Genomic DNA, 27,478 nt, shown 5'->3' with positions numbered 1-27,478 from the left:
GAGATTTGGAGGACTCGGGACATTGCTGGTCAGGAGGGCCCTGAATGCCCAAGTCTGAGCTTGTAAACAGGTGCTTGCAGTAATAGGCGTCCATCAGTGAGCAGGGATATTACTGTGGCAGGGAATATTCTGGGGTAAGGCATCTACAGCTTTATCATTGCTTGTGCACGAACTTCTCGCTTCTTTTTGCAGCTGTAAAAGTGATGTTTGTGAGAATAGGAAAAAAAAAATACTTAAAATAAATAGTTTGTTTGGGCTTTTTTATTTGATCATTCTTGATAATTATGAATATTTGAATCCACTCTGCATGCAGCAAATTTTAAAATATACTATAACATCTAAGTGAAAAGTATTTTAACATGTCTAAATTAAATTTATATTTAAGATTCAGAATAAGTAGAAACATTGCTCTAATATGTGACAATTAATTTGTTTTTATATTTTTGCCACTGCTAAATGTTCACGCTCAGTACTAAGAATCATTGCTAAGTGCATGATATCAAGACACTGAAATTATCGACAGTGATTCAGATTTGTCATTCAGGACTATAATTTGTGGTAGGAAAGGACAAACAGCTTAATTTAGGTGGATAGTGCTCAATGAACGCCTTAAAATCATAAATCTTGCGAAGCAATGGGTGTCCCAGTCTTGACAAGATAACATATGTGTCCCAGTGGACAATGCATACTGGAAAATGTGTTTGAGATCAGGTGCAGGCCGGCCATTATAGCCTTTTGGTTTTAGCTCTAAATAATCCATTTTTATTGTTATTTTAAATTTATTTTTAAATGATTCTGTTACTTTGCTTTGTGTATTGATATGATGTTTGTCGGTCTTCTTCTGAGCCCTTTCCTACCTGCTATAAGAGAATTTCTTGCTCGTTCCTGTTTTTTTTTTTTCTCAAGGCGCATGCTTAGTACTTAACCTGTCCGGACCCCACTTTTACACAAGATCTAAGCTACATCCTCCTCGTCTGGCAGATTAAGAGGAAACGCTACTGTGTTGGCTTCAGGTATTATCAGAAGCCCAGATCAGATGAACAGCAGATGTTGCGTGCATGCAGCCCGCCGGAGCTTTACTATATGCTGCCTGCACATTACACATTACAGGCTAACTCAGTCAGTTTTAGGTATCTGAAAGATCCTGTAAGGCTGCTGTGGTTTTATTCCCCAGTGGTGTATACTGAGGAGAGGAAATGAGTCTGAATCTAGACTTAAGCTTAATTGCTTTCAGCTCTCATCAGCTGAAGAGCAAAGGGGGAAATCACTAGCGAGGCATGTTTGCGGCTTGCAGTCTGCGCTCCTCACCTCTCCACCTCTTCTCTTTCTGCATTAGTAAGCCCTGAATCTCTTTCCTAATGGTGCAACTGGGGCTCCACTTCGGATGCAGAGGAACAGACTGTCTTTGTCTTCTTCCTAATGTGTCTCAGGAGAGGAGAGGGCACAGCACGGCACAGTCTGGCTCTCTGTTTTCCCGCCCTCTACCTCACTCAATTTATTCCCCTTCTCAGAATATGATTTATGCTGTTCACAGTCTGTTTGTATTCCATATTGCTTGTAGGTCTTTGCCCTTGTAGTGCCTAAAAGGCATGAATGAGTCCTAGTCACAGCGTTGAAATGTTATATTTTGACTTGGTGTTGCGATCCAACAGAAAACAGCCAGCGGCCATTCAGCAGCATGCATCCCTTCTGTTTTAAACCAGACTCTGTTAAATGTCTTGTTGCAGAGATTTCATTGTGCATGGCTTGCTAAAATGGTCCCTGGGTATGAAATTTTCACTGTGTGCAAATTGGCAAAAACTTGTAAAACTCAAGGTGATGATAAAAATGATACAACTCCCTCCCTCCCTCTCTTCTTCTTCTTTTATAGTTCATCAGCAATATGTAACCATGCAGTTAACTGCTATTAATATTAACTATTCTTATTACATTATACAAATTTTGCTAAAAGTACTGGACTTTTTCCCACCCTGGAAACGGTATTATTAAAAATAATCATATCATTATTATATGATATTTTTTTTTTTTTTTTTTTTTTTTTTTTTAATGTAGTCTATTGGTTGAGGGTCATGAAATTTATTAATTAGAATTTTAATTTAATTTAATTTAATTACTTTATAAAAATGATATATTAATTAATAAATATATTAAATTATTAAAAAAACATTTATTATTTTATGGTTTATTTTAATATTGTTTTGTAAGGTATTTTATTTCTTACCTGCTATAAAACAGCAATAACAACAACAATAACAACAACAACAACAACAACAACAATAATAATAACAATGAAAAAAATACTTTTTTAATATCAACTATTCTTAGCATATTATACACAATTTGCTTAAAAAAATTAAAGGTTATTTTTCTGGGTAAATATTATTAATCAAATTATCTTGATTATAATTACATACAATTACATATATTTGTGTGTGTGTGTGTGTGTGTGTGTGTGTGTGTGTGTGTGTATTTACAGTGTAGTACACTGAGTAAAATAAAAAAGGAAATCTTTCATGAGCAATGCGGAGCAATTTTGGTGTCATACATTGGCCAGTCACATGCAAAAAGTGGGCAGTAAGTATTTTGTGGTTGTTGCATGGCAATTTGTATTGTCTGTTCAATTACTGTGTTTATGTATGTGCATGCAGACTCAAACATCCCCGCAGTAGCGGTGGAAGAAGAGAGTTGGCAGGCTTTTCCAGTGTCCTTTCCAAGATAAATAAAAGAGCAAAACGAAACTGTGCACATGAAATAAAAGCCCCTGACAGAAAGCAATAAACGAGACCCTCAAAGGGCCTTGCAGCTCTAGCATGTGTGTGGTGTCTGGGCCTGTGATGTGGTCTACGGTGGGACGGTCATGGACCTCACCACTCTCTGCCTTAATACTGCACCATCCAATCTAATTAGCATCAGGGAGTCCATGAGGTCATGGAGAGACTCTCCTGCCAGTTTGAGTTCAGTGGTTGAGTGTTTAAATATTGCCCAGTGAGTTAAATATCCTGATTTAGATGCATCAATTAGAAGAGATAATGCAGAGGCAAATATTTTGTTCCAGTGCGCTGTGAACAATATTTCCTCAAAGCGGGATAAGTTGCTTAACTGTCTTGAAAAACTATTTCATATGAATTGTGTTGCTGATTTATTATGCGATTACTATTATAAAGTTATTGTTTCGCTGCGTGTGCAGTTTGTTTTTGCTGTTGCTCTTGTAAGTATCGAGGAGGCTGATTATTGCACATTTATTGATATGAATCTCGGTTGCATTGGCTGGATGGTACATTTTTGATTTAGTGAATGATTTCGGTTGTTTTATTTCCAGTTATTATTTGGTAATTTATGAACACAGAATGGCCGTTAGCAATCCGTCTCCTCAGACTCATGCCGCGGAGTAGCTCTCCACATCTGCAAAAGAGAATCTGTCAAAAACAACAGCCGTCGGCAATGTTTTCTGCTCAGTTGGTTGATCTGTGTGGCATGAGCTCCAGATTTTTCTGTGCTTCTGTTCACATTTCTACCTTGGTCCTGAGGGAGTGCTCTGTCTTCTCATTTCAGCATTTCTGCCATTCCACATCTGCTTCTGGACTTTGATGTGTTTTGTTCCATGTTTATATTTAAGCACCACATTTACAAAGATTTCCTTAATGCTCAAAACTAGGCATGGAATGAATAAATGGTAAAAATAAATAAATGACAAATTCCATTACAGTGGGTACTGTGGTGCAAGCACATGCTGAAATATTAAGCCATTTACTGTGATTGTCTGGTTAGTGTCACGATGTTGTGGTCTTTTATCACAGCCTGTGACAGATGAAGAAATACATTCCATAAATGTAAAGTGGCTTTGAGATATGAGTGTTTTGTTTTTGTAGGTTATGCAATGTCAGTGAAACTATTTGGCTTTAAAAAGGTAGATGACTGTCATTTTAGGTCCTGTAGGCTCACAAGGGCCCTCGCCTTTACATTGCATAATGGATAGATACAGTATGTGTCTCATCTTCATGTGTTGAGGATTTTTTAAATAAAGTTCCATATGTTGTCTATACTATGATAATCTGATGCTAAATATATATTTTTGTATTTTATATTTTTATTATATAGTATGATAATTATGCGGTGGTACTTATACTGGATGCATGCATCAATTTATAGACATTTGAACAGTTTATTATTTGAACAGAACAATTTTTTAATTTGCATAAAATTCAGTATTTGTTCATTTATAATTAATAATATATATATATATATATATATATATATATATATATATATATATATATATATATATATATATATATATATATATATATATTAAGAATAAATGTGTTTTTAAATTCATTATAGAGGTTATATATGAATGCTGTAATTTCTATTGCTATTTAGTATAATTGGACTATAGGATGTATGCATCACAAAAACGGACATTTCAATAAAATATTATTTAATATTTATTTATATTTAATATAATTATAATCCATTGTTTAATATTTAATATTAAAATATATATATATACTAAATATATAAATATATATTACAGTTGCTGTAAATGTATAGCTTTAGTAGTGTTTAAATTTTATGATCAGAAAACTCTTTTTCCATAGAGTGATTCCCAGACCACACAAGATCATACGCTTACTGCTAATGAATTACATTAACTTAGGTATGCTGGGGCTTTGCTTTCAGTTGCTGCTCAGGAGAAAAAAGTTATTTTAATTCACATCTTAGTTTTAAAGCAAACAAACCCCAGGTGGCTTTTTCTAAGCATGCATTTTCTCTTTTATAAAACATCCTACTTTTAAACAGAGATGTATTAAAAGCTTTGAATGACATCATTGTCATGGGGATTACATCATTTAGTTAGAAGTGTTCTCTGCTCCCAGAAGCCCTTGTGGTTGTGAATATGCAATTAATGGTTTGGGTGGAATGTGCTTGGCAAACATTCGGTCTGCCCAGTTCCTACTGTAGGATCAGACATCTATAACACTGGCCTTGTAAAACAGATTGCGCTCCATTAAACATAATGCGATGTCTTGCACATTGATTTTTGTGTGTGTAGCATGCAAATCAAGCTCCTTACTGGAAGGTGAGACCGCAAACCATGAGGAAAGTTTGATATTTTAAGAACGAAATGCTTGTAAATCTAACCACGCAATCATCATAAGACTCTCCAAGGGTTCACGTCTTTCTGCTTTCTTCCAGAAACCATGATTGTAAGATTCAATCGGCTGAAGAGAGGCCTCTTCCTTCTAGGGATGCTCTTTATGGTGTCCCGTCCTGTGCTTTCTGAGGAGGTGGGTCCTGCAGAGAAAGAAGTCACGTTTAGCCATGTCTACAGGATTGACTCTGGTTGTAAGAAGGGTTCTCAGGTGGCTCAGCTTTCCCAGGACCAGGCCTCAGAAGGGCAGTTAGTCACAGTGGATGGAGAGAATGACATTGTCTTTAAGCACAACATACGTCTGCAGTCGGCTGGTTGTGGATGTGCAGATTCTGAGGACTTCAAAGCCCTGCTGTACCGAGTAAATGGCCTGGAAGAGGAAGTCACCTACCTAAAGAGTCAATGTGCTCAGGGCTGCTGCAAAGGAGGGTCAGGTATTAGTACTAACCTGGAGATTATTCACCGATTTTGTGAAGCTAAAAATCAAGCTAACTGATTTTATAAACTGAACCATATACCTTGCTTTTTAGTTGGTATTCAGCACTACAGTTAAAATGCATTAAGTACAAAATGAATTGTTTCAACTAAGCTGACTATTCATACAAGTTTAGTACTAAAATCACAACTGCAGGATATTTTTATATAACATAGTATTTTTTAATATATATAATAAATGTATTTGTAGTATCCTTAACATAAAATATATGTATTTCAAATACATTTTAGTATATTTATTTTTTTCCCTAGGGATTATTTTTGGATTGCAGTTGGTCTACGAAACTCCACTTTCTGTGGAGTAGCACCAATTCAGTTCATATTTAGCCTGTGGATTTTTGTATTTTGCTTCTCTCCACTCTTTGTCTTCTGGTATCATGTCCTGCCTTAAGCAACCTCCAAAGTCCGATTTATCTTGTAGAGCTGGTGCAATACATTAAGAATGTTGTCTTTTGCTAGGTGTGGACACTAGCTGCAGTGGACACGGCACATACCAGCATGACTCTTGCAGTTGTAAGTGTAACCCAGGTTGGGAGGGTCCAGACTGCTCAATCTCATCTTGCCCTGATGAATGCAACGATAATGGCCGCTGTGTTGACGGACGCTGCGTGTGCTATGAAGGCTACACTGGCCATGACTGCAGCCAGCTCACGTGTCCCAACGACTGCAAAGACAAAGGCCACTGTGTGGATGGCAAATGTGTGTGCTTTAGTGGATTCTCAGGAGAAGACTGCAGTATCGCCACCTGTCCGAACGACTGCATAGGAAATGGGCGCTGCGTGGATGGACAGTGCATCTGTGATGAGGGGTTCTTTGGAATCGACTGCTCCATGGGTAAGTCGGTTTATAGGAAATTCCGAACAGAGCCTAAATATCCTGATTGTGCTTCACGTGCTTAATTCATTAAAAATAATCTTTTAATAATTCTGATTAATTCAGAAATTGGACTACAGTGGTCACGTTGTTTCTCAATGTAGTTTCAGTAGCATTGCTGCAATTAATTTTTTTATAGTTTGGTGTAGTTCTGTCCACTTTGACAGAGGCATAATTGCACAAAAATTTGGCTTCAAATTTTCTTTAATGACCAAACGCAAGGAACGATCCAACATAGGGGCTGTTCCCAACTCATAGTGACAAAGTAGACCCAACAGCAAACTAAGGAGACAGACATGAACTAAAATATGCAGGATAATTAACAAACACAGGTGCTGGGAATCATATTAACTAATGAGGCAATCAAACTAAACAAGAACAGGAAAAAGACCATATAAGGAAAACCAGGAATTAAGGAAAAACAAGTCCAAAATATTGACAGTATTTGATTATTGTAGTTTGCTTTGTTGACTATTGTTAATTAGTAGCAATTTATGGCTTCCAGGAACAAATAAAATGCATCTTAATCCAATTTTTCTATTAAAACATATTTTTAATAGAAATTTTTCTGTTAAATTTTCACTCGGCTATGGCTAGTAAATTTACTAACAATTAAATAAGAAAAAACTAAACAATATTATTAAAAATTATTATTAAAAAATAATCCAATAATCTTTGCTTGTTTTTTTTTTTAAACTAGCTTCAATAAAAAAAAGCTTGAACTTTTCTAGGGCTTCAAGCTTCAACATTGTTCCAACTTTACAGAGTAAACTTACTGCTACTTCTATACTTTTCCAATAAACACTTATATAAGAACTAATTGGGCACTTTGAGTTCATTTGCTCGTATTAACTCTCTTGTTTTTCAGTCTCCTGCTGGAAGAAAACGGTAAAAGATAGGCCTCATTAGCACAAGGGAATTGTTTTTCATCAATCCGTTTCTGTTCCACACATTTTACCCTCAGACCTTCAGATAAAAATGGAGTGCCTCAGAGTTGGAATGCATGGATAGATGAGCTGAGCTTCAAAAAATATTAGCCATGGCCTGGGCCTTAGGGTGTGACATATCATCTGTGTTAACACTTCTGAAAGGGGTTCTTAGGGGAGTTAGGGCACAGTGTAATTTACTCCAAGAATGATAATAGTAGGGAGGTAAGAGCAAGCACTGAAAACTAGTCAAACAGATCAATATGGGTGTTCATTCTCATGATCTTGACACTAATTGGTTTCGGAATATTACTGGAGGGTTTCAGCTGTCCATAACTTGTCTGAAGGATTTTCCACATCTAACGCTACAGGGAACTGCCATCGTTTCTTAAACTACGCTGGTTCTTGCATATATGGGGATGTCTGACTTGTAAAATCTTACGAGGATTCTAGGAAGATGCCTTAAAAGTTATACCATGAACACCAGAAGCAATAAAAAAGATTATAATATGAGGTATTTATTAGGGTTTGAATGCTCCAGTAATTTTAACAACCAAAACAATGGCTAAAATTATTTAAACAGTGCAAAAATATTCCTTTTAAAACTACACATTTTATATATATTAAATTTTGTATTGTTTTTAATTCTTTAGTATTAATTATTTAATTATTCTTTCTAACATGAACATGTCACATAATCCTTCAGAGATTTCTTTCAAAACAAAAATCTTACTTTTGTTTACTACTGTATAAATAAAGAAATTTATGCTGCAAGCCTAGACTGATTGGGTTACGTGGTAGCGATTACAAACCCACACAGATTAGACCTGTATGAAAAACAGAGAAAAACACCATGAAACAATTCTGTGTTAATCGCAAATGTGGTCCATCATCAAAAGATCAGCGTGGCAACTTTGTTCTGACCGCAATGAGTTTAGTGGATTTTGGTGGATGTCTTAATAACAGATCAACGAAGTGCAGATGTGGAAGATTAGATTTACTGTACCTAGTGCTGCTGCCACAGACTTAGACACTGCATAAAAAGTTATTACAATTTTGCTGTACAAAAAAAAAAAGGTGGCGAGAAATGTGTATTTGGTCCTAATCTAAAGAAATTATCAAAAAGGTAATTAAAGTGCATATATGGTCAGTTCAAGTTGCTTTAAACATCAGGCTGATGTTTCTCCGACTTGAAGAACCAACACTGCAGGAGAAGTCCAAACAGATCTGTGTTGTAATTGTAATTGAATTGCTTGGTTAACCCTTACAATCAATCAGTGGGAACTGATTTCCGGCACTGATGATTTCTTTCCAGCTGGCTGATGATAATTCATTAGCTCAGCAGGCCTTTTTGGGATGTTATTTATGGGTGAAATTGTTACTGGCAAACTCAGGAGAGAACAGTAAGAATGACCGCATTAACTGCCAGTGGACCAAAAGCCTCCTGCAAAACTGAAGGAAAACGTTTGACTTCCTGCCCCCATGCGATGTGGAACAATGTCCAAACCTGCTGTTCATTCCTTCCTTGGTAATGCGGTCTCCACAGCACTTTTTTCTACCCCCTCATGGATTTCCCTGATTTTTTTTTCTTGCAGTTTCCTGAAATACCACCACCTCCTTTATGTGTTTCCCTGTAAGTCGGTGGGTAATGTGTTAATGGAAACTTCACTCTCTGGGCTGCTGACTGTCTGTCTCAGTCTGGGGCTCCTGGTTTGTTCATGGGGCCTCCCCCTCTTTTTTTTACCACTCCAATGTGTAGTTTTGTTAAAATCCCTACTTACCGATGGAGGCTCAAAACCACAGAGTTACCAGAATGAAAATGTATAATCTCCATAAAATATCCAACTCAGATGTTCAGTAAATCTTAAAATCACCTGGTATTTCGCAAGCTGTATAAATGTGAACAAACTGTAGAAGCGAAAGCGGAGAACTGCGAAATAGAAACTTCTCAGTAGTTCACCCAAAATGTAAATCCTTTCATTCTTTTGTTTTCAAGCTGTGTTACTTATTTATTTTTCTGTTGGAAAGAAGTTATTTATTGTTTTTTCTGTCCTCTCTTAAATGCCAAGCTGTAAAATAACAAAGAGCACCATCAATTTATTGTGAAAAGTGACCATGTGTTAATGTTTTTATATATTTTGCAGTTTGTGCGATGACTAAATCAAAATGTACATAGTTACTCAAAGAAAATCTTTCCTTTGTGTATTCTTGAGACTTTAAGGGTAGTATTTGTTCAAAGGGTCCTTTTTTGGAGTTTTATTTTAGGTGTTAATGTCTTTAAGAATATATATTTGTGTTATAAGTAACAAAAAACATCTCAATGTGTTTTTACAGCTCCTTTCTCAGGAGTACCAATGTTTGATTTGAGAATCAGCTAACATATGATATATATATATATATATATATATATATATTGAATCAGTTGAACCAAAAATTCAAAAATGAATTATCTGAATTATTCATTTATGATTCTGATTGATCTGATACAGACACTAACTATAAAGATTATCAATGAATATTAAATTATATTTTACTGTGATCTTCGTTCTTGGTTGGTTGTATAAATGAGTAATTAATAAACAGGACCCCAATGGAAAGACAAATAGTATGGCGACTGAATGCTCATTGACAACATTTCTTCCTACTAGTCCTAGGACCGAAAGGTCTCCGTCTGATCAAAGCCACAGATGTATCTCTGCTGGTGGAGTGGGAGTCTGTGAGAGGAGCTGAGTACTACATCCTGTCCTACCATCCCAAGGGAGACAAGGGAGCCATTAAAGAGGTCCAGGTGGAAAACACGAAAAACTCCTACCTGATCACAGGCCTCAGACCCGGAGTCACGTACATAGTGCAGGTGTACGCTGTCATCAGGGGCATTAACAGTGAATCCGATGAGATAGTGGCTACTACTGGTAAGAACAATTGTTTAAAGACATTGCAAAACATATTTGTAATGTACATGCAAAATGGCTTTGTTCACAGCAGCAAACAAGCAGTGGTATTTGGGTTAACTCTAAGGCCAGATGTAGCTAAGCTATTAGAATTCAGTGAAAAGCCAAAAAACACATTCTCATGGAAATGAATGTTTACAGTTTATGCAACAGTAGGATGAGCACTACAGCATTTTGATGTGGTCAATCTAATATTTCTCACAGCACATTAGACTCTCATGAGAAAGTGCTGATCATCTGGATGTGATGACAAAGATGAATGGCCAGCATGGGACACTGTCAGTCAACGGTTAACAAAGAATTTCAATGTCTAAAAGCATTTCCTTCTCACATGAGAAGTGTAGCTCAGTCTGAAGTGGTAGAATGCTTGGCTGCAACTCATTTCTGTCATCCAGTGGCGGAATGTTAAGGACGGAGTACTGGAGACATTTACATTCATTTGTATTGCTTGTACCCAAAAGTGCATATGCAGAAGCACTTAGGGATTAAATTTTTTTTCCTTTTATTGTTTTTTCTTTTTTGTTTTTCAGCACCACTGCTGAATTAATGAAAATGCATTAATGAAAAATGATCACAAATATGACTATTTTTTTAGTTAAACATGACATTATTGTGAGAATTAAACATATTTCACAATATCTCCCCAATCTGGTTTTCTCTTCAGAGATCTCTGGTATTGAAGGAATCAAGGTGTTGAGTCAGACAGAGGACTCAATCCAGGTGGACTGGAAGAACCCTGCGCTTTCCGTGGACTTCTTCAAATTGACCCATGCTAGCCCTGATGGTCAGGAAGGGCAGGAGAACGTGGCAATGAGCCAAGAGGCCAGAACTAAACACACCATTGTAGGTCAGTCCAATCTGTAGTCACAGACCCCAGAGCGTCAGAGTGTCTTGTCTTCTGTGGCTGTGTAGTGTGAACAACATGAATGTGTGTTTTTCAGGCCTTAACCCAGGAACACAATATCAGATAGGTGTGCAAGCAATCAAAGGTGAAAGCGAAGGCAAGCCGTCATATGCCACAGGGGTCACAGGTCAGTAATATATCTCGACAGCAACGTATAAAATGAAAAAATAACAAAGTTGATTTTTGTATGCTGTTTTTATAATGAACTAATTATATTTTCAATTCTGTGAAGTAAAGACAGAAACCCCTTTGCAATTTTAGATTTTCTTATTTTTTTTACTGTACAACATAATTTTTTTTTATGTTTATTAAGTCATTTGTGCCACGGTGTAGGTTATTTCACTTTTTATTACTCTTGAAGGGACATTTGGTGCCTAAAATGTAGGTGAAACCCGACCTATATCTGTGTAGAGATTACAACTTTAAAATACGCTGAAATAAAAGAGACAAATAGATGCCAGAAATTTCATTATTGTTCTGATGTTAATGCTAGAGATAGAATCTTTACCACAACAATCTTTAATGGAGGGAGTCCTTTCATGCTCTCATGCTTTACTCTCAAAAAATATTTTCTTCTGAAAGCCTTCAGTGTCCAATGGTAGTTAAAATCTTTACAACCCAGTGCACAAGACAGATATTTTCCTTGTCATCATAAATCAATTAAATTGCTTCCTTGACTGAAAAAACAACAAATCCGTTTTATTATTTTACCCAGGGCTATTGAAATGTGGCAGTTCTAACATTACTTGCTCTGAAAAAATACACATGTCCAAAACCAACAAATATTCATGAAGAACCCTAGAGGCATCGGGTTCTGTATTATTATAGGTATCTTAGTGGTTGGAGCTGCAGATATTTAAAAGTACTGCTCCAGTATGCTTTAGAGCTGATAGTCTGCCAACAATGAGATCTTTATACTAACGAAACCTGTCGAATAATATGGAAACAAATTAGTAGTCTGTAAATCTCGCTTAGAAGTGCCCAACCATGCCTAATGAAAAGAAGTCTTTTAAATATGTGATTTGTGTATGTCTGTGCCTTTTGAAAATGTTGCAGAATAATTCTGATGGACTGCACATATAATATCCCCCCTATTAAAATGTCAATTAGCTATGGCCCTTAAATCATTAAAAGGCATCTGTCATGTTTTACCCTTAAATTTCATAGCCTAAACGCTTGGACTAATATTTATGTCTATTTAACAGCTGTAATATTCCTGTTATTATTTATGCCTCAGTGCATTTGGCCCAATAATAAGATCATCTCTTTAGAATTATGGTTTAAGATGCAAAATTATGGTTGCAAAAGAAAACTTGTCATACGTAACCATAGTTATGTTCAATGGACGGTTTAATATATCAAGTACAGGGCAAGGAACTGCTCGATTTTGTATTCAACATCTTTGTCTTTGATTCATCGCTGTAAGCATAGTTTGCCTTGTCAGGCGATTTACTTTTGGGAATTAAGCTCTTAGCCAAAGGTGCTTGAGATAGATATATTAGCTGTACTCTGACTCTCCTGACTGCTTTGTCTGAGAAGGCAAGTGGTGTCTCAGTGAGAAAACAATCATCGGTAAAGGAATAAAACAAACTATGAAATCGCAAAATCACAAAAAGCGGCAAAATGTGATTATAACAGAAATACATAGGCAAATACATAAGATGAAAGTGTTTAAGCTTCTGTTCCTAAAGCCCCAAGGCTTCCTTAAAGGAACACTCCACTATTTTTGAAAATAGGCTCATTTTCCACAGCAGAGTTAAAAAGTTGAGTTTTACCATTTTTGAATTCATTCGCAGATTAGATCATTGAAGCTTAGATCTATTTTCACACAGCGCATGGGAATAGTCCACAGAATTTTTAGGCAATGCATAATAACATTGCGCCTGCTGCAGCCGTGGCACGGCAGCAAAGTTTGTTGATTATTATGCAGGAATAAGTGTATAGTTCCTAGACATATTAGCCTATAGTACACAATGTACACATTGGGTCTTAGTACACAATGTAACTGCAAAAGAGTCAAGTTTGAAATAGGAAAAATATAGAAACTCTTTGGTCATTTTTTTGAGCGAAATGTTAATGGTCTTATCAGATTTAGACCATTATCTATACTAAGCTGCAGCTATAAATGTTTGACTCTATGGAAGTTGGAAAAAGAGCCAATTTTCAAAAATAGCAGAGTGTTCCTTTAAAGGCATAGTTCACCAAAAAAAAGAGTACATTTTGTTACCATTTACTCAACCTCATGTTGTTCCTCATATGAGCTTGAGTAGACTGTTCATTTTGGGGTGAACTGTACCTTTAAATGAGCCATGAACTAAAGTGTGCTGCTTTTTTATTTGATCCTTGTTAAGTAGCTAACATCTGACCTCATATTATCCCAACAGTGCTAATCTCTTCCAAGAAAAGAGATTTTTACTTTACACCAAAAAGCGGTTGGACACTTTAGCTCTGTATTGGATCTTCTGTGTATTGGCTCAAAATGATAGTATATTTGTCTTAGGGGGCTTCTAGAAGAAATAGTTTGCACATTTTATATAAAGAACCATTTGATTTCTGTAGTTACACACACATCATGTAAGCCACAGTGAGATTCTCAGTTTCAAAACATGCTTAGGTTAGTGAAAATTTAATACTTGATTCTGCCTTTGAATTTAAGGTAGTACTACATCCTTTGAGTCTGTTCCTGACAGCTATAGCAGCCATTAGAGGGGCCTCCGGTAGACGGTATTTTCCCTCCGCTCAGCAACTTATGAATTACAGCACCAGTTACTCCTACACTTAGTCTCACCAAACCGTAGGAGCAGGAAATGGCTTTTCAATGCTTCCTCATGGCATATTTTGCACGTGTGCATCACAGAGAAGCCAGATTGTATATTGTTCTTCTTGTTATCCAGTGCAATGTAGGGTGACCATATAGTTTAATGTAGGATTCCTTATGTTTTACGACTGAATAACTGAAGCATTCACACTGACCCGAAGATGAAGAGTGAAATTTATAGATGTGATTGAAAGCCCCCCCCAGCCTGGTTTCTTTTAGCATCAATGACTTGAACAGCACCGTTGAGTTTTTCAAGTTCTTGGGAACCATAAACACAACTTTAAATTAACTGAAAAGACTGCCCCTATAAAAAGAACAAAATAGCTCAATAGGGGACGTTTCTTTTACAATTGAAGACATTCAATCTGCCACAGACTTTGATACTTCTGCTCTGCCTTGAAATCAATGTGTCCCTCAACACCTTGTCCATAACAATCAGGTGCAGTTCTTCCTCCACAAGGGAGTTTAATGTATTGTTTGTTCAGTGGAAAGAATCATTGGATTGGACTGATTCAAAGAACTTAATGTCCTAAAAAAGTGGGCAAGGAAGACCTCACATCTTGATCAGCACTACTTCAAAGCTTCACTTTCCAAGAAGTGCTTGGGTTTGAACAAGAAAAACATGTAAATATATACTGAATATTAACTTCAGAGAAGTTTCTGTATTTAAAGGCCTTTTGAATACTAACAAATTCTCTTAGTAGTTTACCTTACTGTTTTTATTACACAGTTGATCTATTAATTGATATTTTGTTTGTTCTATCCTTAAAACACACCTGTAAAATTTTATACACTGTTTCTTTTCTGTTCAAATCTAAATCTGCATTGCCATATATATATATATATATATATATATATATATATATATATATATATATATATATATATATATATATATATATATATACACAAATAAAAAAACTATATATATATATTATAGTTTTTTTATTTGTTTACCTTTTCCAGTAGCAAAACAATTTAATATTCTTCCACAAATCTGCATAAAATCAAATTATAAAAAACCCCAAAACAAACAAAAATAACACATTTAGAAAATGTTTTCTTTTTCATTTATGCAATGTATCAGAGTTGCTTTTTATGTGAATAGCTTATTTTTTTAATATTAAAATGAATAAAGTGTTAACTGCAATGCAGATGACATTACTGCACTCACAATTGACTGAAAAAATGACACGATATTTTGTGTATCATTTTGCGTTACACAGCAAATATGCAATGCACATCTTATGAAGCGGATAATACTATAATTCTGCTCTAATTTTTTTATCATGGGTAAACATTTTTTCATGATTCAAAAGATAGCTTTTGTGTATCATGCTTGAAATGTGTCCAGAGAAATTTGGAAGAAATATCTCTAATCTGACCATACTTCAATGGTCAGAGACAGGAATAGAGATACAATTGGCAGCTGTCTCAATCTCTCATGCTGTTTGATAAAGCACATATTTGAATAAGCAATAACACAGAAAAGAGCTGTTTGGCATGTATCTTGTCATGACGTGGTTGTTTGTGATGAGATATTGACTAGGTAATTGCAGGAATCATGAAGTTCTCATAACTTCACATAACATCTCCCCCACTGTCTTGCCGGCACTCTTTTTCATCATCAACACATCTCTCCTCACAGGTACTTTGGCATTTAAGCATGCTCGGTAACCCCACTGCTCAAAAAGCCCACTTTAAACACTTCTCTTATTGATAACTAGAGGCCAATTCATGGCGAAAACACTTGAAATAGAGTGGTTTTCAACCAGGTATCACTGTTTCTTTCGAAAAACAACAAACTGGACCATAACCAATCAGGTTTCAGGTGCGACCATTCAACTGAGACTGCGCTGCTCTCAGTCACGGAAGCCCTGCGGACTGCAAGAGCTCAATCCAAATCATCAGTTCTCATTCTGCTGGATCTATCCGCTGCTTTTGACACTGTGAATCATCAGATCCTGCTGTCTACCCTCTCATAACACTTCACTTGGTTCGAATCCTATCTCACTGGTAGGTTTTTAGGGTGGCCTTTGGAGGAGATGTATCCACAGCATCAACTGGTCACTGGGGTTCCTCAGGGATCGGTTCTTGGTCCCCTCCTCTTCTCCATTTACACTACATCACTAGGCCCCATCATTGGCTCACGGCTACCACTGCTAGCCGATGACACACAGCTCTACCTCTCTTTTCATCCAGACGATCCAACGGTGCTACTCGGATCTCTTGCCTGGCGGACAGTGTTGGTGTGGATGCAAGAGTACCATCTACAGCCAGTGTGACAAAGACTGTTGCTTTGTATTCCCCTGCCACTCCAACTACACAGCATGTTTCACCATCCAGCTAGGTTCTTCGTCATCCTCAGTCAAAACTGAAAGATCACATTGCAAAGACTGCTCGATCCTGCAGGTTTGCACTACACAACATCAGAAAGATCAGGCCCTTTCTAACAGAGAAAGCTGCACAAAACTTGTCCAGGCCCTTGTCATTTCTAGACTGGACTACTGCAATGCTCTTCTGGCTGGACTTCCATCGAACACAATCAAACCTCTACAAATGATTCAGAACATGCAGCTAACCTTGCTGGTACAGAAATGAGCCCAAGAGAACCCATGTTACACCTCTCTTTATCTCCTTACATTGGCTACTTGCAGCTCGCATCAAGTCACTGATGCTTGCATATAGAACAACCACAGACTGGGGTCTACTTCCACTCACTATTACAAATCTCTAGAAGTCTGAGATCTGCTAGCGAGCGACGCCTCATGGTACCATCTCAAAGAGGCTCACACTCTCCAGAACTTTCTCGTTCTCTGTTCCTGGCTGGTGGAACGATCTTCCCGTACATATCCGGAATGCTGGATCTCTGTCAATCTTTAAGAAACTGCTGAAAACTCACATCTTTCAGCAATATCCATAAGTCTCTGTCTCTCTTCTTATCCCCTTGTTTATTCCTTCCCTTCTGGCATGTACTAATTTGAACACTCCTGTGACTGGGTGTTATAAGCACTTACACTGTCTGTTTGTCTCTCTTAAAAATGAATCGCTGTTGTACTCTCAATTGTAAGTCGCTTTGGATAAAAGCGTCTGCAAAATGACTAAATGTAAATGTAAATGTAAATGTAAATAACTGTCTCTTAAATGCATTTAGTGTTGGTGTTGTTTGCTTTCCAGTGTGAGCTGTTGCTTTGTATTCTGCCCCATGTTTCAGACTCAGACGAGTCAAAAATGATAAGCCCACCTTGGCAATCAGAGAGCATAAAATGAGAGCTATATGGATTCTAGCAATCTTAGCAGGCATCGGGAATCAGTTTCCATGATGCGGATAGCACGGTGACATTCGGCTAACCTTGCTGCAGTCACAGAACGGTAGCCTAAATGATGATTGCTTTTCCTTGTCTCTTCACTTCCTCTATTGCAATGCATGGGCACTTTCTTAGTTCCAGTGGAACTGCTCACAAATGCATATATGACCGTGCACACATCCTCAGATCTTCAGGTCCTGATAATTGGAAATCCATAAGCCTGATGAAATGTAAAACCCCTTAACAGCATCTTGTTCTTCAGTTACTTCCACTTGCATACAAATGACAAGATTTCAAGAATTCACTAAAATAGTTTTGTCAGGTAACCTAAAAAATGTGCTTAAGTAATAGTTAATGTTGTTAGATTAACACTAAAACAGGAAAGGACTTATAAAAGTCTTAAATCTTTCATGTAATTTTGTATAAATAAAAAGTGAATTTGTTGTTATTTATCAATATTTATATATCAAATATGTTATTTATTTAAACAACATTTATTAATTTTAAATATTACAGTGTGTTTTATAATAAAATAATATTTATACAACAAAAAAGACAGGGAACTCTGCTATCGTATGTATTCTCTGAAGTCTTAAATCTTTGTATCTTATGCAATTGTGAGAAAATAGATAGATTATAATATTATGGATTCAGTATGTTTAAAACATAAATCTCACTAAATCTAATTATAAACATGAGTCATGTTTTATAACTAATGACTATGACTAATTAATCATCCAATTATTTTTTATATGAACTACAGTTAAAGATATAATATGAATAAAATAAAAGTGATTAAATACACACAATTATGATTAAATGGTGCATCATGCATTTATCTAAAAATATGTAAATATTAAATTAAATAAGTTTTTCTAGGAAAAAGCAAATTTTTTGAAGTATACAGATGTAGTATTTTTTATCTGAATTACTTGAATTATCTTTTCCAACAGACATTGATTCCCCAACCAATCTGGCAACCAGGGAGGTGACGGAGAACTCCGCAACCGTGACGTGGGATGGTGTTCGCGCTGACATCGATGGCTACATACTGACTTACAGCTCGGCAGAGGGCACCAGCCGAGAAATTAAAGTGGCCGCAGACGCTACTTCTCACCAGCTGACCTCTCTCAAACCAGGAGTCCTGTACACAGTTTTCCTCTGGGCCTACAAGGGCTCTCGTTCCAGTAGGAAGAGCATGACCGAAGCAGAGACGGGTAAGCTATTCACCTTCTGGGTGAGGATGTGGGGCTTTACCCTCACTGTTTTTATTTCCTCGTCTCAAGCGTTCCCTCAAGGGATCTTGCCACTATGCTTTGATCTCTTGATCTTCACAGCGAATGGAAGAATGGCATTCTCATATGTTCATTGTTTTCTCGTGCACCTAAGAAGTCATTTCCGTACTTGATTTTATTCCTCTTGACAGAGATTTTGTCTCTCCGACAAAGCTTTTGAAGGCATTCCTAGCAAAAAAAAACATCTACATTTGTGCATATTGGGTTATCTGCGAATCAGACCATGACCGTGGTGTTGCAAGCACCAGCAACCTACCACTTGTCAACAGCGTATTATGAAGCCATGATCTCCTAGTATTTTCCATTCTCCTTAAGATCTCTTTTAACCTCTTTTAAACTGCCAACCCTGTAATAAGGTGATTCCTTCATAGTAATTCAAGTTTAAGAAAACGAGAGGTATTTCTCCAGTGGGCTCTGCTGTAGACGGTAAAGCAGATGGTCTAAGTGCATTACCAGCTGACAGCCAGAGTCAGGAAACACAACCCAAACAGAAGCACTTGGATATATAACAAATGTACCCATGCGTATTCTCTGTTGGGTTTCCATAACCATTTATCACTGTCCACATTACAGCGCCTAAAGAGCATTAGAAGAAATCTGTGCACTGTAGTGTCAGCTGCATTGTGTATTTCTGTTTGCATTGTTACTGATGCAAACCGCATGAATGATTGGAATATCTATCTTTGAGGCTTTGCTTACTGGAACCAGGGAACTGAAATTTTAGATTAGACTTTAAACAAATGATTGGTAAACCTAATCATGTTGCTTACAGTAGCTAGTGCCTAAATTTACAAATGACAGTGCTGCATAATATTCGCTACCGGCTTAATTAGCCTCAGGGATGTTTATATGTAATGTAGTAAAGCAGCTTTTATGTTAATATTTCATATTAGGGAATTAGCATCTCTGTTGATTGCTCAATAATTCACCCATCACTCATGTTTGCTTTAATATCTGTGCTAATGTTAATCTGCACTGACACTGTCTTAGCTATTTTTTTTTGTCCTATTTTAACATGATTTGCTCTGTTATTGATTCACTTAATGTGCAAATTTTTATTTAAAATGGGAAGTGTCAATCAGACTTCTCTCATAACTTCAACACATCTGGTTAAAAAAAATGCTGTGGGAACATTATTTTGAAAAATTTCTAAAACATTACAGTTTTTTTAATATATAGTATAGAATAGATATAGAACGTGATTTAAATGTTAAAATGCTTCTTACAATGTGCTACTAACTTTATTTTTTAACCAAAATAAAAAAATATTTTAACATTTATTTATGATATTCTAAAAATTCTAAAAAATATTCAAAAAAAGTTTTCTTGTTGTGATAATAAGGTAATTTAAAACATACTAAAGAATGTTCTGCTGAATGTTCTGCTAACTTTATTTTCAACCAAAACAAAACATTAATTAAACATTTATTTTTAGTAGTGCTGCCAAATTATTAATTAAAATTAACACATTAATCACAAGTTTTATATTATGTACACAGACTTTTATTTTTGGATCTGATTAACTGTGATTAATCATTTGACAGCACTAATTTTAATGATCCAACAATATTCAAATATTCAGTTTTCTTGTGATTGTAGCATAATTTATAGGTTACAAAAGTGTTTTTTTTTCAACTAATTTTATTTTTAAGCAAAATGTTAATTTTTTAAAAAAGTTTATTTTTAATATTCCGAGAATGTTAGAATATCTAATACAAATAGCATTCTAAGCAACTTCTAATAATGTTATTCTAAGAACAATTTCTTTCAACATTACGAGAATGTAAATCAGATATTAATAATGTTATAAGAATGTTCCATAAAAATTACTTTCTGTATTTTTTTTGATCTGTAAATATTCATATAACACATTTAAGAATAATATTTAAGTATTTAAGAATACTGTTCTGTTGCATGTTGTGCTGTTTTTTTTCCTCTAATGTTGTGATGAATCGCAACATTCCAACAGAAACTGCTGGCTACATTAATCAAGCTGAACACTAATTTGAGAAAATTGCACTTTTCATAGGCATAGAACATTTCCAACTTTACATTAATTAAAGTCATTAATTTTCGCTCAACTTTTTGAAGAAGCAAACAGCATCAGATAAGATTAAAGACTTTATTGATCCAAGAGGGAAATGAAGTCCATCTATGATGGGAAATAATAGGACTTACTATCTGCATCCTCTGTTTATAGCTAATTGTATCAGCATGAAAAGGATAAACTGTCTACCCTCATGGTGCAGTGATGTATTCCTTTACATGGGCATGCATCTTCTTGCATCTCCCCTGCTGCACTTTCTATACCCGCATGGCTGAAATGCCACAGTATTGTTCATTAACCTTTTGTACAAATGGCTTTTTAGATATAGACGCTCCTACTAACCTCATGACCAGAGAGGTGACAGAGGACTCGGCGTTGGGGACGTGGAACAAGGTGCAGGCCGACATTGATGGCTACATGCTGAGCTACAGCTCTATAGATGGCTCCGGTCAGGAGGTTGGAGTAGGAGCTGACAGCACCTCCTACAGGTTCACTGCTCTGAAGCCTGGAGTTCTCTACACAGTCTATGTGTGGGCCATCAAGGGCCCTCGCTCTAGCAAAAAGAGCTCGACAGAAGCAGAAACAGGTTTTTGAATCGCGTCTTCCCAGTCAGCTCATGCAAACTAACACAAAGTTCTCTGTTTTGAACAGTTTATCTGTTTGCAGAAATATGCTTTTGGATACGAAGCCTTAGGTTTCTTTCTACAGATAAACTGTAAATGTGTGCATGGCTTTAATGTAGAAATGCTCATTAAAAGTGAGACATGTCATTTTTTATGGTAAAATTCATTCTCATATGCCATAGCTGTCCACCACTGATTGGTCATAGTTCTTCTGCCAGTCATTTCAGCGAAACTTTATTATAGGTTAAGTTCAGCAAACATTCTGTAGAACTGGCTGCATCGTTAACTCTAGAGTTTAAATATAGAGTTTTATTTATTTAAGATTTCTTTAAAGGAGCTACCAAAGATGAACATAAGCATTGTTTAGACCGATATCTTAAGGTTTTTCTTCTCTTTCAATATTAAAAATGAAAAAAATGGTAATAGTCAAAATCAAAAAAACACTTAATAATCAAAAGCAAGTAATCATGTGGTTGTATTGAATAAAAACAATAGAACTAATGTACATTACACGTTATAACAAATTACTGCAGAGGGCGCCTTTTTTACATTTTATTGCGTGATCTAATGTCGGTTATTCGACACGGGTAAAATACAATCAGATATTTCTTAAAAATCGAGTACTCTAATTACATCAAGGAATCAGCCCTAAAGGAGAGTGTTTGAAAACCTGCTTGAAAACAGTAATTATTTTTGCTATTCTCTTTAGTGCCACTAGTGGTAAAGAAATGACATGCTTCGCCTTTAATTGAATGTATTGACTGTTCATTTTAGAAATATATACTTTTACTAACCTCTTGACCAAAAGAAGTAAGAGACATAAATAGTCATGGTTTTGTTGTTTGCTGTGGGCATATGAAAAGAAATCAGCAGCGCCCCCTACAGGTTCACTAGCTTAACTCCTGTAGTCATTGGCTGTTATAGTATAGCTTTCTTTTCTTTTTCTTCCTTCTTTTTCTACTTCACACAACAAAACCTATTCATGTCTCAGTATCACTTCATTGGTCGACTCTTGAAAATGAAAAACATAACTGAAGCAGACCAACAAAAGTACTCCGTTAACAATGTTATACAAATGGCTTTCTAGATATAGACGCTCCTACTAACCTCTTAACCAGAGAGGTGACAGAGGACTCGGCGTTGGTGACGTGGAACAAGGTGCAGGCCGACATTGATGGCTACATGCTGAGCTACAGCTCTATAGATGGCTCCGGTCAGGAGGTTGGAGTAGGAGCTGACAGCACCTCCTACAGGTTCACTGCTCTGAAGCCTGGAGTTCTCTACACAGTCTACGTCTGGGCTTTGAAAGGCCCTCGCTCAAGCAGAAAAGCCACAGCTGAGGCTGAAACAGGTTATCTGATTCAAGCAGGCTGCATGGCTCTACACCCGTTTCTTCTTCTGCCTTAAAATGTCAAATGAAGCATGTCGAAAGGTCTTTGCTAAGGTCGTGTGTCAGAAATAGTGATAAGTGAATCAATTCTGAACATAAAACTTAAATAGGTTTTTGACAGTAACTGGAATGCTAACGCTCAAAGTTATAAGGAGAGGCATTTCTCATCTATTAAGAGCTCAGTTGTATTCTCATGATCTTTTCCAGACACAGTTCAGCCACATATGATGTTGACCTCATTTAACCGAGTGCTATTTGTTGATCCACAGAGATTGACGCGCCAAAGAACCTCAAAGCCATTGATGTCCAGACTCAAACCTCCACTATAACATGGAAAGCTCCTCAGGCTAATATTGATGGGTACATCCTGACATATAGGGCTGAGGATGGCAGCATGCAGGTTTGCTCTTACAGGCTAACAGCTTTTGAAACCAGTTTAATTCAATACTGTGTCCATTTACTGCTAAAACTTTATAAGGTGTTGTATGTTAAGGATAGATTATGCAATAGCTAACATGAGCAAAGAATAATAAATAAACAATACTTTTACTTGTATTATGAACAAACATGAAAAAACTGTATACCATGTGTGTGTATATATACATATATATAATCATATATATATATTTATTTATATGATATATATATATATATATATATATATACATACATATATATATATATATATATATATATACTCTATGATTTTTTTGTCTCTTACACTCACTAAGGCTACATTTAATCAAAAATACAATAAAAACAGTAATGCAGTCTTCAGTGTCATATGATCCCGGAGAAGTAATTCTAATATGTTAATTTTGTTCCTTAAAAAATTTTTTAAAAAGAACAGCATTTATTGAAAACTGATTTCTTTTGCGTGTAACATTATGCATATCTGTTCTGACACTTTTAACTTGTGTAAATGTATTTTATTTTAGTAAACACAAAAAAGAATTGTTTATTGTTAGATATGGCACTTGGTACAGTGAATCTATTTTATTTTAATAAAAAAAGAATGCCATAACACATGCAGAAATGCTGCAAAATTATAATATGCAATATGATATCCAATGCATTAGCTAATGAACTTAATCATAAAGTTGACCCCGTTTAATTTATAATAATAATTTTTTTTCAGTGTTTTACTGATTTTTCTGCTTTTTTCCAGAATGTGGAAAAAATGTTGACTGCGCAGGAGAATAGATTTGCTCTTTCTGGCCTTGCAATGGGCAAAAAGTACATTGTCACTCTTATTGCCTACAGAGGCACCAAGAGGAGTAGAGTAGTGGAGACAAGCTTTAGCACGGGTAATATATTCAATACTATATTCCTTCATTTACACATTTATGAGACTCCTAAAGTATAAACACATCTCCAAGCCTTATTTTCACAAAATATTACATATAGAAAATATATAAATAAAAAAACCCTTATACATGCATCTCCATTATATTTTAGTGGGCCTGGCCTACCCGTTCCCAATGGACTGCACTCAGATTATGAGGAATGGAAACATGGAGAGTGGCGTCTACACAATTTACGTCAACAACAACCGTAGCAGAACTATGCAGGTGTATTGTGACATGACAACTGATGGCGGCGGCTGGATTGTGAGTACGCCGCTAGTATTACTATTTTTCTTATAATACTACTGAATACTGAGATGACTTCATAAAAAGGTTTCATTCTTCCTCTTTTGATTTTATTAAGCCATTTTGTGTCTATATCATAGAGTACGAGTGCTGTATCTAACAAGTTAACCTGTGTATCAATCACAGGTGTTCCAGAGACGAAACACCGGCAAATTAGATTTCATGAGGCGCTGGAGAGAGTATATCAAAGGCTTTGGAGAACTGACAGATGAATTTTGGCTCGGTATATCTAATAAAGATTTCAGATTATACGCTTATTGAAACCTTTCACCTACCCATGTCTTTGCTTCATACCGAACCAGATATTGATTTTGAGATTTTTTTTGTTTGTTTGTTGTTGACCAGGCTTGGACAAGATCCACGAACTGACTAATACTCCTACACAATATGAAGTGCGTTTCGATCTAGGCTCGGGATCAGAGCGGAAATATGCCGTCTACGATAACTTCAAAATAGCACCTTCCAAACAGAAGTTTAAGCTCACCATCGGCAACTACAAAGGAAATGCTGGTGAGCTGAATTATGCAACCCGATTATGCCGGTTATAAGTTACATGATTTTATTAATAATGCATTTTTGCACAGGTGATGCCATGACCTACCACCAGGGAGGGTCTTTCTCCACAGTGGATTCAGACAACGACATTGCGCTCGGTAACTGTGCTCTGACTCACCAAGGTGCTTGGTGGTACAAGAACTGCCACCTGGCCAATCTGAACGGCAGATTTGGGGACCTCAGACACAGTATGGTGAGTTATGAGGATTTTGTTATGAAGCAGAGGGAGGTTTTGAAAAAAATTGGGGGTCTGTTTTGGTTGTGGTTTTTTTTATTTCCCATTTATTCTGCAGTATTGAGATGCAGTAACCAGCAGAGGGAGCTCTCAAATTACAACACTGAGGGGAGGCTTGAAAGCCAAAACACTTACAAGGAATAGCCCAATAATTCAAAAGAAAAGCAGTGTCCTGGATCTATCAGATCTCATAAGTTCACAAATAAGACGATACTTTCAAGTTGGTTGGAGATTTATGTTCCCATTAGTGCCTTTATTTCTTTGAGGCTAACAGGTATACAGAATGTTTTTCATAGAGGATGGAAAACAACATTTTAGGCCACAAAGTATAGGAAATGGGTTTTTTTCTGACTATTAATAAGCAACACATTAAAAACTTTTTGAGGGAAAAGTCATAGTTGATAGTTAACAAGCGATACCTATTATAAAGTGTTACCATATATATATATATATATATATATATATATATATATATATATATATATATATATATATATATATATATATATATATAATAAATATAAACAGTACTCATACATAAATAACTTTAATTTCAGATGCAATTAATCATTATTTATATATTTAGAAATCACCCAGACGTGCAGTACTATTCAGTAAGATGTAAATAAATACTTTACATTGTTCTATAATTTTGTTAATTCAGCAAGGATTTATTTATGCATTTGTATTGCTACAAAAAATGTCTATATTAAATAAATGTTATTTTAAACTGTCTATTCATCAGAAAACCCTGAAAAAGAGTATCGTGGTTTGTAACAACATTGATTATAATAATATAATATTTCTTAAGCATCGTATTAAAATGATTTCTGAAGGATATTGTGACACTGAAGATAAATAAAAATAAATTCAGCCTTGGTAAGCACAAAAGACTTTTATATAAAAAAAGTGAACATTTTAAAGCATTTCTCAAATCTGTGGGCAGCAAAATGGCCTCAGTATGAATTATGTTTTATCAATGGTGCAATAAATGAGTACATGAATTTAAGTAAATAATCGTAATATTTTTCTGATTGTGTCTTTCAGGGTGTAAACTGGGAGCCATGGAAGGGACACCTCCAGTCTCTCGACTTCGCAGAAATTAAGATCCGGCCAGTGGGAGCAGCAGGAAGACAGAAGAGGTCATTGAAAAGGAGAGTAGCTGTGTATTAAAAATCACTCAACAAAAACTACAAAATGTTATATTAAAATCCAAAACATATGGGAATTGGCTCAAACCAGGCTGAAATAATTCTTCATATCAGGAAAGCCACTCTGTGCTGTAGATTGTATGCTGTTTAACAATTTTTTGTATCATTTTACAAAAGTCAGATGTTAATTAGGATACGCTATGCTTCTTTTGATTTAGTGTATGTGACTGACATCACAGTGCCATTCCTAACCCAAAGGGTGTTTTCATACATTTAAGTGAAGGTTTTTTTTGCATTATAATCTTCACAGAAGTCTTTTTTATTTTATTACAGTGTTTTGCACCGAAGTACTTCGTACTGTATGCTAAAGTTTTAAATGGATATTCAAGATTTTTGCCCATCGTAATAGCTGACAATTAAGATTTAATTCAAATGTCATGTATAAAAAGACGTTTTATAACAGATATTAAGCTGAAATGTCTTCCATCTGGATGTGTACTGTAGTTGTACTATAATTCCTGACACAGACACCAAATCAAGTGTCACATATTTTCACAAAAATAAAGTTTGTTGATATAAAAAAAAGCAGTTGGAATATTTCAGGATCAGATTTGACTGGCTCTTCAGACAAAAATGATGGGAAATTGCATCGTATGCTGCAGCATTTTAACGTCATTGTCACTGCAGTGGGCCGGCTGCTCGAAAATCTTCACATCGCCCCCTCAGAGTAACCGGAAATGTAAGTTTAGGTCATACCGAGAAAATAACTGTTCTTATTGAAGAACTGGCATCAGAAGGAGACCTATCAGCCTCAGCAGGCGCTGGACTGGATTGGCTCATCTTCAGGTCTCCAGACATCTGCCAAACTGGCATATCTACTGGGCAAATGGCAGGCTAAAGAAATGTCGTTTTTATTTTTATTTATTTATTTTCTTACTACAAGCATGTTTTGTGTACAACCCCCATGGATTCTGGTACTGAAATGTACCATAAAGAGTCCCGACCCTTTTGCACCGCTCAACAAAAGTGCCATGTGTTCAGCCTGCAGCTTAGCGCGCTTCATTTTTCTCTCATCAGTCCATGGCTGAATCACTGTTTTGAAT

At 36.0% G+C, this 27,478-nt stretch overlaps 1 protein-coding gene across 2 annotated transcripts; it reads left to right on the top strand.

Annotated features, from left to right (window-relative positions):
• tnn (tenascin N) lies at window positions 1-27,448 on the top strand. 2 transcript variants are annotated; one of them, XM_043255848.1, is made up of 16 exons: window positions 1-134; window positions 5,197-5,586; window positions 6,107-6,481; window positions 10,095-10,358; window positions 11,062-11,244; window positions 11,339-11,428; window positions 18,381-18,644; window positions 21,092-21,355; window positions 22,480-22,743; window positions 23,052-23,182; window positions 23,951-24,089; window positions 24,241-24,392; window positions 24,561-24,657; window positions 24,780-24,944; window positions 25,019-25,182; window positions 26,272-27,448. In XM_043255848.1, exons 2-16 carry the CDS (start codon window positions 5,202-5,204, stop codon window positions 26,395-26,397), a joined length of 3,063 nt encoding a protein of 1,020 aa, XP_043111783.1. In that variant the 5' UTR covers window positions 1-134; window positions 5,197-5,201; the 3' UTR covers window positions 26,398-27,448. The 2 variants fall into 2 exon arrangements, with proteins under 2 accessions (XP_043111783.1, XP_043111792.1); XM_043255857.1 differs by lacking the exons at window positions 21,092-21,355; window positions 22,480-22,743 and having other exon boundaries at window positions 26,272-27,443.
• Window positions 27,449-27,478: the final 30 nt, after the last annotated feature.

This window comes from Puntigrus tetrazona, chromosome 2 (assembly GCF_018831695.1).
Source record: "Puntigrus tetrazona isolate hp1 chromosome 2, ASM1883169v1, whole genome shotgun sequence".
NCBI lineage: Eukaryota > Metazoa > Chordata > Actinopteri > Cypriniformes > Cyprinidae > Puntigrus > Puntigrus tetrazona.
The sequence above is the reverse complement of the archived record's forward strand: the minus strand, read 5'-3'. Positions and strand labels throughout refer to the sequence as shown.

Coding starts and splice junctions, on each gene's coding strand:
- tnn (XM_043255848.1), top strand. CDS start 5,202: ATGATTGTAAGATTCAATCGGCTGAAGAGAGGCCTCTTCCTTCTAGGG. Junction 11,429..18,380: donor ATATGCCACAGGGGTCACAG/GTCAGTAATATA, acceptor CTTTTCCAACAG/ACATTGATTCCCCAACCAAT. Junction 18,645..21,091: donor CATGACCGAAGCAGAGACGG/GTAAGCTATTCA, acceptor ATGGCTTTTTAG/ATATAGACGCTCCTACTAAC.